Here is an 11,606-nt window from a genome sequence, read left to right on the forward strand (position 1 = left end):
ATTGCATGAAATGAATTTCTTTAGCTAACTCTGGTGTGTGTGTTCTCCTCACTTTTGACTAGTTAAGATGAGAGTTTCAGGTGTTGCATGTTTCCCTACTCCTTTTTCCTTGTTTGAATAAAATTCTCCTTTTAATCCTTTTGTTTGACATAATTTTTCTCACTCTTCCTCATTATTTCCTGTTGAATATCCCTTGGCCCTCCCTTTCCTTTTAAGACCATCAGAATATAACAGTGCTATTTTGGCTTCTGTCTTATTTAATTCATACAATAACATATGATAATGTTAGGATTCTAAGAGGACACTAGTGCCATCTCCTCCGATGAGAATATAGACATGGCATCCTTTTTTCCTTAATTTGGATTGCTTGTGCAAATTTCTCCTCCTGTGTTACCCTTAACTCAAAGTGTATAGTCAGCTCTAGTCCTTTCATCGAGAATGCCTAGAAGTTAATTATCTTATTTCCCCTTTGTAGAATTATACTCCTGAGTTATTTTTTATTGTAAGCCTGTATCTTTAGCCTGAAATATGATATTCCAAATTCTACACTACTTTTGGTTATGACTGCTAAACTTTATTCTTTGCTCCTCAATACTTGATAGATTTTTTTTATCATTTTGAGGAATGTTCCATTTATTCCAGTATTCTATAATATTTTTCATAGGAATAGTTTTCAACTTTGTCAAAATCTTTTTCTGCATATATTGAGATAATCATATGGTTTCTGTTGGTCTGGTTATTGGTATAGTCAAGCATGCTGATAGTTTTCATAATGTTAAACCAACCTGAATTCCTGGTACAAACTCTACCTGCTCATGGTGTAGGATCCTTGTGATATATTACTGTAATCTCTCTATGAGTATTTTTTTAATTTTTGCATCAATATTCACTAGGGAGATTGGTCAACACTTTCTCTGAATTTGTTCTTTGATCTTTTTGCTTTAACAGGGAGCCTCAACCACACAGCATGAGCAATAAATTTTGTCTGTTGGCAGCTTGTGTGGAAGAGGTTAGCACAATTGTTTCCAGAAAGGAGAGATGCCATATAATAGTATTAGACCCCCATCCCGTGAAATAGAATAGCCCTGCCTGCCCTACTATTAACCCTGTTCACCTCAGGTTCCTCATCTGTAAAATAAGTTGAAAAAGAAAATGGAAACCTCTTCAAAATCTTTGCCAAGAAAATCCCAAGTGAGTTCAGGAATATTCAGACATGGCTGAAATATCTGAACAACAAGATCAAATGGTTATTGATAGAACAACTGATTGACTCAGACATCAAGGCTGGAGGTGCTGATGGTCTTACCATTGATGATGGGTAAAAAAATAGAGGAGTGACATTACCAATACTCAAGGGAACATTAAAGGTAGAACACAAAAGACAGAAGAATAAAAAGGAACATCCTCAAAATCATGAGATGAAGAAGATTGAATGGGGTGCTCCCACGGACAAAACTAGAGAAATTGGGGGAAAGCATCATGAAGTGTACAAAGTAGATATGATTAAGGTATTACAAAGTTCATGAAACAAAATATTGTGTGAAGTAAACATTTAGGTATGTTCGATCCTTCACACTCTGGTGGTAAGACATGGGAATCACAAAGTCAAAGTTATGTGGGGTGTTGGAAGGCAGGACTATTGGGTTCCCCATTGGGGTGGGCATCCTGAGGGACAATGTGGCAGAGTCAGCACAACATGGCCACAGAGGTTTTTTAACTAGGGCTAGAAGCTGAGTCTCCCTCTTGATTTTTGAACTCCAACATGGTGTGTGTGTTGGGGGAGGGAGTTGACACTATCTCTCTCTTTTCTCTCTGATTTTCTGCCTCTCTGACTCTCTGTCTCTGTCTCTGTCTCTGTCTCTTCTCTCTCTCTCTCTCTCTCTACATATATATATATATATATAGATAGATAGATAGATAGATAGATATGTATATAGATATATATATACGGATTAATATCTTTACTAATAAATGCTTATAAATTTGTTAATAAGCCTCCAGATCCATTTTTATTTGTAACAATATCCCAGAATGATAGAGGTCATTTCTTGGGTCTTGTGAAGCAATTTAGATTCAGTGTTCAATATGTAAGGAGCAAAGGGGGAGGGGGAGTTTTATCTTCTGAGCTTATCCATTTTTTAAGCAATGCATGCCAATGGCCTGACAAATCAGAGTAAGATCCCCTTTATCATCATATGACTGACCTCTAAATGAAAGGGGATACAGGCTTTTATATAGCAAGAAAAATTAATCCTATAAGACCAATTAATGAAAAGAAAACTATACAATATAAGTAATCTGATGGAAGATTAGGGACTTCCCAGACAGGTGGGGGAGAATAAACAAGTCCTCCCAAATGCCTGATATAATCAAAGGAAAATGAAAATAATAACTAATTCATGAATACGGGAGCGAGTTTTCAGGGGCAGGGGGAAATCATATACATTGCTTGAGATGTCCAAATATGAGAAAAGTTCTTCCATAAATCTTACAACCTGACTTTATTTCTGGTCAACGTAACTTAGGTCCATGGTAAAGGGTTTCTCCCTAGCATGAATAGGCAGATCACTTTTACCACCAACATAGGACTACATTCAATCAGTCCAATAAGGTTTTCTCTCAGTTTCCACAATTGAAAATTTTCTCTCAGAGGAAATAATTTGCACATGACTCATAATTGAAAATCAAGGCAAGTGAGCTAGTTCCAAAATTGAGTCAGCAGACAGAGTCAGTGTAGTCCACTGGATTTCCACAAATAACCATTTGCTATCATAATTACCTCAACTTCTCATACAGAAAGTTTCCCACTCTTACAATTTGATTTATTTCTTATGCATTTCTGGGTGTTCTTATCTGGCCTCAGCAAGATCACATAACACTTGGGAATAAAGATGCAGCCCAGTAAGCCAGCACTGGAGGCCAGGATGGAGAAGATCTCCACCACCACCATGGCTTTGCCCTTGGTGCTCTGGTATGTGGGCAGGAAGGAGACCCACACACTACAGAACACCAGCATGCTGAAAGTGATGAATTTGGCTTCATTGAAGGTGTCAGGAAGGTTCCTGGCCAGGAAAGCCACCATGAAGCTGCCCAGGGCTAAGAGGCTAATGTAGCCCAAGACACAATAGAAGCCAAAAATAGAGCCCTCATTGCACTCAATGAGGATTTGATTGGGTTGGGAATGAGTGTCTGTGTCTGGAAATGGAGGAGAGATTCCCAGCCAGATGCCACAGAGGGTCACTTGAATCCCAGAGGAAAGGAATACAATGGAGTAGGACACTCTAGGTTTTCCCCATATCCTGCTCCTACTCCCGGGCACTGTCACCTTGAAGGCCAGAACAACCAGAATGGTTTTTGCTAAAATGGAAGAGATAGCTATAGTGAACACAAGCCCAAATGTTGTTTGTCGGAGGAGGCAGGTGGCTGCAGTGGGACGGCCAATGAAGAGCAAAGAGCAGAGGAAACAGAAGGAAAGGGAAATGAGGAGGGTGTAGCTTAGGGTCCTATTATTGGCTTTGACTATGGGGGTGTCCTGGAACTTCAGAAACACCCTGAAAATCAGAGCTGTCAGTGCAGAGAAGAAAAGAGCCACACAAGCTAGAGTCATGCCCAGAGGTTCTTTGATATCCAGGAAGGTGATGGCTTTGGGGAGGCAGTGATCTCTCTCCTTATTGGGATACTCATCTTCAGGACACTTCATACAGTGCTTCGTATCTATAGGGAACAAGAAGCATCTCATAATTTTATGTTAAAAACTTTCTCAAACCTGGGGAACAGACACAATATCTCGAGTTAGTCCTTTTGGCCCTAGAGGGTGGGACATGACCCTCAAGATATAATTAAATCCACCTTGGGTTACCCCCTGAGTTGATCAAGCCCAATTCCACTGCGCCCAGAACCTTCATCATTTTGTAGACTTTGATTAGGCTATTTCTCAGTATTTATCATTTCCTGTTGAAGATAACTGTTCCTCATTATGCATGTGTGCTTGCTGGTTGCTCCCCAATATTAACCAAAATAAAAATTATAAAATACCATCACTTATATAGCACCTGCTATAGGTCAGGTATTGTGCCAAGTGCTTTACAATGATTATCTCATTTGATCTCCAAAAGAATTTCAGGAGTTAAATGCTATTAGAATTCCCATTTTATAAATGAAGTACTGAAGGAGTTCCTTTCTTCTTTAAAATAGAATTGATAATACCACCTACCTCTCAGGGTTGTTAGAAAGATAAAATGAAATATTATTTGTGATGCTTTTAAAATTTTATAGTATGATATAAAAATTATTATTGCAATTACAAGATTTACTGTTCACTCTATCTTCTAGATGCTTTATCAAATTTAAAGTCAAATAATCTCAGCACTGACACCCAGTGGACTCTAGAACAAATACTTCTTTAACCTGAAAAAAAGTCTATCCTTTACTATCTTTACTTGGTCCAATTCTCATCCTAATAATAAATGCTCCTCTGTAAGCTGAAGTCTTCACTAGGTTGGTAACAATTTCTGAGAATGAACGTTGCTCTCTACTTTCAGTGATGAGAGTGCCTGAGTCACTCTGAACCTCAGTCTTGATATATGGACCAAATATTGTGGCACAGAAAAAGGAAATCTGATGTGCTCTTATTTTGACTCATTTGAGGCACATTTCAGGCTCACACATATCTTAGAGATAATCTAGTCCATCACCCTTCTTTTACAGTGGAGGAAACCAAGACCTAGAAAACCTTAATGTCTTGCAAGAAGTCGTACAAGTAGGATACTAAAGAACTAAGATTCAAATTCAAGTCCCCTTGTGTTATGTGGCTTCTATTCTTAACTTTACTATTGATATCACTTTAGTTATTTCAATTCTCAGTCTCCTCAACCATAAAGTGAAGCAGTTTTACTATTTTTCCAAACTCTTACCTTGTGTCTTAAAATTGATAGTAAGTAGCATTTCCAAGGCAGAAGATCATTAAGGGCTAATCAATTATGGTTAAGTGATTTGTGCCAAGTTACACAGCAAAGTAGTGTCTCAGTCTAGATTTGAACCCAGAACTTTCCATCTCCAGGCCTGATTAGCTATATATTGAGTTACCTTGCTACCCCCAGGTTTATTATTGATTAGAATTCCCCAGTGATTTGACAGGAGGTGAGCTTTGGGTCTCTTTTTCCCTTGTGAGATCTGCCAGTGGTCAGGTAAAATGGAATTTTTCATATGACACAACATACACGGTTTAAGCCAGAAGACATAGATTCCATTAAGAGAAAGTCTCCAAAGTTCTATGATGAGCCAGCGAGGTTTATCAAGTTACTGAGATCCATGGTGAAGACTTTTGACCCAAATTTCAATGACTTCTGGTTTATTTGGGGTAAAATTTTATATAGGCATGATAGACAGAAATTTATTGAGGAAACCAGGAATACCTCAGTCTTGAAATCATGGCCAGGAAATTGGGAGGAGCTTAACCTAAATTCTGTCACTATCATATGTTGAAACAGGTAAGGAAATCTCTTATCAAAGCACTAGAGAACAATTCAAGGCAGCCAAATTCATGGTCAAAGTTCAAGAACACAAGGCAGACAGGACAAGAAACACCTGCAACATTTCTTGACAGGATTATTGAGATGGAAATAGAGACACACTTAGGCCTTGATGTCCAGGATGATACCACTTTTGGACCACATAAAGAGAATTTTTGTTAAAGATGCAATACCACGCATGAGGAAGTTTCTTGTTGAGAATTACCTGGATTGGGAGATGTTTAGTCTAGATGAGTTAAAACAAAAGGCTACGTATGTTTATGCCTGAGACAGACAGAGTACATGAAAGAATGCAGTGATTGAAAGTCTCTGAAGAACTAAAGGAGACTAACAGCAAGGCAAAGGATAAGGAAATCAATGAGATCAAAGTAGTGGCTACATTGAGGGGATCAGAGAGGAGAAGTAATAATTATAAGAGTACTGCCAGTGGAAATACTAGTTACCAAGGGCCTAGGAATTATTATCTTTTTAACAGGGTTAGACATCTGGTGAAAGATTGCAGATTTAGAGGCCAGTTTGATAGACAGATATATAACAACAGGAAATATGAGTACAATAATAATTATGGCCATAGGAGAAACAATTGGAACAATAATGGAAATTTTGGGTATGGTCAACAAAATGGGTTCACATGCCAAAATGCATGCTGCCAAGGAATATAAGACCCAAATATAAACACAATGCAGGATTTCATTAGAACTGGTATATGTCCAAAAAACAGTGAAGTTGTGTCTTGATATGTTAATCATTGTAATCAGAATGGAGGGACAGCTTCATTATGAAGCTGTGGCTGAAATTCAGGAGGAATTAATTAAGTTGATGGGAATAAAGTGAATATTGAAGAAATTGTATGTGTTAAAGATACTGATAATGTGATTGTGAGTAATGTTAATAATAATTTAATTGATATTAATAGTAATTTAATTAATAATGGTGATAATTTAATCAGTGTTAATGACCCTTTAAATGGAATCAATGATAATTTAATCAATGTAAAGGGTAATTTAAAGAGAATTAATGATAATTTCAGTGGTGATGGTATTAAATTAACTAAGTTAAATGGTGTGATTAACTAATGTTACTGGTATTAATAGTAATTTACCTAATGCTAGTGGTAATTTAGTGTTTGTAATAATTTGACTAAGATTGATAATGATTTACTTGGTGTTGATAATAATTTAATTAGTGTTGTAAATAATTGTAAGAAAAAGGAAAATTGTGTTGTAAGTGGTGTTGGAAATTCTAGTGATTGTGTGATTATGGAGAATAATGGAAATTGTGATCATTGTGATTTGATTAAGGATAATTTGATTGTAAATAATGACAATGATACCAGAATAAAAGTAAAAAGGACCAACGAGAGTATTGAAAGTGCAAAATTCTGGGAAAATTCTGTAACTGAAAACAATGTTAACTTGGATAGACAGAAAAAAGCTGAACTTTGTTCTGATGTTACTGTTTTAGCCCCCATGTTGGAAACTTTCCAACCTCCCAATAGTACAGAACCACATGTGTCTGTTACTATTGGAGACCAGATTTACAACCTTCTGCTTGATACAGAAGTGAGTAAATCAGTTTTGCAAAGTTTTCCTGAGAGGTATAGAGCTGTTGGTGTAATGGATGTTGTTGTACAATGGATGCTACAGGCAAAACTCAGAATGTATCTAAATTGCAACCGAAAATAACTCTTGGACTTTTATCTGTGGAGCATGCATTTCTTTTTATGCCAGAATGTCCAATGAATCTTCTCGGCAGAGATTTTGTATGTAAACTGAGAGCAACAATCCAATGTACGGAATCTGATGATATTTCTTTGTATCTACCAGAGGAATCTTTGAAGGCTTTTCCATTGCTTTTCTTAGATTCTAACAGTACAGAGGATAACTTAGGTACTATCTCTCCAATACCTGAGGATATACCTAATGAGTTGTGCTCAAGATCATCAACAGATGTAGGATTATTAAAATCAGGTACTCCAGTCAGGATGAGGACAAATGAAGGACCATTTCCTTGTGCACCTCAATATCCTTTGACTAAGGAAGCAATAGAAGGTATAAGACCAATTATTGAGTCCCTAATCCAACAAGGTATAATTATACCTTGCTTTTCTGAGTTCAATACACCAATTTTGCCAATAAAGAAGACAAAATTAGATGAAAATGGCAAACCTGTTTACTGATTTATCCAAGATAGGAGAGCTGTAAGTGATTTTGTTATCAAGACATCTAGTTGTACCAAGTCCAGCTGCTATAATTTCTTCCATTCCAAGTCAGGCTAGACATTTCACCATGGTAGATTTATGCTCTGCATTTTTCTCAATATCAATTCACAACAATTCTCAAAAGATCTTTGTTTTCATTTGGGTGAAAACCAAGTGGACCTGGAAGCATTTGCCCCAGGGGAATATTGACTCACCTAGCCAGTTCTCTCAAATTCTAAATCGAGATCTAAAAACAATTAAGTTTAAAGAGAGTAAATTGGTGCATTTTTTTGGATGACATTCTTTTAGCTTCCCCAAATGCAAAGATGTGTCTTAGAGATAGCAAGATACTTTTGATTGAATTATACAAGCAACGGCATAAAATCTCCAAGACAAAATTACAGTGGGTTTTTGCCTTGAGTGCAATATCTTGGATTTGTGTTGTCAGAGGGTTCCAGAAATATCACTCAAAAGAGAATAGCTGACATCCAGAAACTAAGTGCACCTAAAACAAACAAAAAAACAACCTAGAGCTATTCTTGGAACTACTGGTTTCTGTAGGCAGTGGATTCCTGGATACAGTGAGATCACTAAGTGTTTGACAGATCTGACCAGGAATACAGAACCACAACCTCCAAAATTGAAGCCTGAACATCGTGTAGCCTTAAATAAACTTAAAGAAGCCATTTTATCTGTACCTGCTTTAGGAATCCCAGACTATGAGAAACCTTTTCAGCTGTTTGTCAATGAGACTAAGGGTATACCTTCTTGTGTACTTACACAGACTCTAGGACAAAGCTATTGTCCAACTGGATACTACAGTTATCAACTAGATCCAACAGCTGTGGGTACAGTCACCCTGTCTAAGGGGGGTAGCAGCAGCAGCTGTGTTAGTCCAGAAATCAGCTGATCTAGTTTTGGGATGTCCTTTAATGGTCTATTGCTCACATCAAATAGAAGCACTAATGAGGAAATTTCATACTCAAGCTTATTCCGACCAAAAATATCTAAGTATGAAATAATTCTCTTGGGTAGTGAGAACATTCAGTTGAAGAGATGTAGTGTATTACATCCAGCTACTTTTCTTTCTGATTTGCCAAAGAATAGTGAACGATTGCATGAATGTGTTCAAGTAGTAAATCTTGTGGATATGCCTAAGATGGATTTAAGACACTCCATTCAAAATTCAGACTTGGTATTATTCACAGATGTATATTCATATTTATGGAATCAGATGTACTAAAGCTGCAGTTGTCATAGAATTTGAGACACTGTAGTATGGCTTATTACCTAGTAATCTTAGTACACAAGGTGTGAAATTAGTGGCACTGAAGCAAGCCTGTCTTCTAGCTGAAGGTAAAAGTGAAAATATTTACACTGACTCTCGATATGTGTTTTCTGTTTGCCAAGCAACAGGAAAGATCTCAAAACAACAAGGTTTTATTACTGCATCAGGAAAACCAATAGCACATGCAGGAACAATAACTGAGTTGTTCGAAGCAATCCAAAATCCTAAACAGCTGACAGTAATCCATTGCCGGAGTCATAATAATGGTTGAGATTCAGTCTCTAAAGGTAATCATAGGGCTGATATCACTGCAAAGTATGCTGCCCAGAAACCTCCAAATTATGTAATGAATTTAACATCTGTTGATTCTGATGATCTAGAAAAAGCATATGTAGACTCAGATATCCAGAAATGGAAGGCTAAATTTGAAGCTAGGAAAGAACATTGTATATGGATTACTGATACAGGAAGACCTTTGTTACCAAAAGACTTGTATATCTATTTGTGTCAAGCTATCCACACAAAAGGCCATTTTGGTATATAAGCTGTTGTAAATTCTATCAAAAGACAATGGGGGTTCCGGGTTAAGATGGCGGCAGAGTAAAAAGCAGCTCTTAACCTCTCCTGACCAAAACACACAAAACTCCTCAAGGGGACATAAAAACAAGTCCAGATGAACGGAGGAACCCCACAACAGGGCACAGCATGGAAGGTACGTGGAATCGAGACATTTCCAGGCTATAAAGGGCTCTCACTAAATCGCGGGCTGAGCAACCGCCCCACCCCCACCCCCTCCACACACAAGATCTATAGCTCCGAAGCCAGCTAAAAAGAAATAGAGCAAGTTTGGGGCACCCATTGAGTCATTGGCAGCTCCGGGGCCTGTTCCTGAGAGCAGCAAGATTTAGGACCCCAATAAGCCAAAGAACGCAAGCAAAATCTGAGCGCCAGAGCAGAGAGTGGACGCCAGGTGCAGAGCGCAGGCTGAGAGCACAGGCATGGGTGGAGGCGTGGGTGGAGGCAGACAGAGCCAGGAACTAAAGCTCTGAAAACCTGAGTGGGGAACCAGTGCAGACGGGTATACGACTGTGGAAGCAGCGCCCTGAGACTTGTAAAGGAATCTCCTGCAGAGGATCAAGTAAGGGGGTCCACCAGGGGGCTTGACCTTGGAAAAAAACAGAACTCAGACCTCAGAAGCCAAAAGACCGCAGCGAGGATAAAGCTGAGAAGCTGCTGGGCTAATGATGGCTACCCAGACTCAGGAAGTTCAGAAGAGAAAGCTAAACAACAAGAAAAAGAAGTCTTTAACACTCGACAACTTTTAAACAGAGAAAATCCAGACAACCGAGCAAACAGAGGAGGAGAACAAACAAGCATCCAGACCCTCCTCAAATAAGGAAAACGGGTCACAAGCTATGGAAGAGTTCAAAACTGAGATTCTGAGGAAGATGGGAGAGATCTGGCAAGAAAATAACAGTTTAAAAGGTAGAATTTTGCAACTGGGAAGTGAGGCTCAGAAATCAAATGAACTGATAAGCAAAGTGAACCAGATTGAAAAAGAAAACCAAAAGATGAAAACGAAAAGTTTAGAGTCAAAAACCAGTCCCTAAATGCTAGAATTGAGCAATTAGAAGCTAATGATCTCTCAAGACAACGAGAACAAATAAAACAAAGTCAAAAGACTGAAAAAATAGAAATATGAAATATCTCAATGAGAGAGTGACAGACCAAGAAAACCAGTCTAGAAGAGACAATTTGAGAATAATTGGTCTTCCAGAAAAACCAGAAATTAATAGAAACCTGGACTCCATACTAACAAAAATAATTCAGCAAACTTGCCCTGAAGTCCTACAAGAGGGCAACATAGACATTGAAAGGATCCATAGAACACCTGCAACATTCGATCAAGAAAGGAAAACACCAAGAAATATCATTGCAAAATTCAAGAGTTTCCAAGCAAAAGAAAAAATCTTACAAGAAGCCAGAAAGAAACAATTCAAATATCAAGGAGCACCAATCAGGATCACACAGGATCTGGCAGCCTCAACGCTAAAAGACCGCAAGGCGTGGAATACAATATTCAGAAAGGCAAGAGAGCTGGGCCTGCAACCACGGATCAACTACCCATCAAAATTGGCTGTATATTTCCAGGGGAAAGTATGGGCATTCAACAAAATTGAAAAATTCCAGGTATTTGCACAGAAAAGACCAGGGCTAAATGGAAAGTTTGATATCCAACCACAAAAATCGAGAGAAACCTGAAAAGGTAAATAAGATACAGAGGGGAAAGAAAGAAAACTTATAATTTTTAAATTTGCCTTTTTAAGGGCCTCAGTGAGATCTAATTATCTGTATTCCTATGTAGAGAAATGTTATGTTTAATTCTCTGTAGTGAACTCTATTCACTATTATAATATTCACTATTATAGTAATCAGAAGAATAATTAGCAGGGTGAGGGTGGAACACTAAATAATCTAAGATGGTATTGGGGATGGGAAAGAGGGGGTGAATAGCAGGGGACACCAAGAGAAACTTGAGTGAATAAGAAAATAGAATATTCTATTACACACAAAGAGGGCATGGGAG

The 11,606-nt window shown here is 38.0% G+C and overlaps 1 protein-coding gene across 1 annotated transcript in view; it reads right to left on the reverse strand.

The window, feature by feature from the left end:
• Positions 1 to 2,788: 2,788 nt before the first annotated feature.
• Positions 2,789 to 11,606, reverse strand: part of LOC123246085 (vomeronasal type-2 receptor 26-like) — a 52,775-nt gene continuing 43,957 nt past the window's right edge. The window contains exon 6 of the mRNA XM_044675035.1: positions 2,789 to 3,714. Coding sequence (XP_044530970.1) covers positions 2,789 to 3,714 — 926 coding nt within the window. The remainder of the gene's footprint in view (positions 3,715 to 11,606) is intronic.

The sequence above is a fragment of the Gracilinanus agilis genome, chromosome 1 (genome assembly GCF_016433145.1).
Source record: "Gracilinanus agilis isolate LMUSP501 chromosome 1, AgileGrace, whole genome shotgun sequence".
Lineage (NCBI taxonomy): Eukaryota > Metazoa > Chordata > Mammalia > Didelphimorphia > Didelphidae > Gracilinanus > Gracilinanus agilis.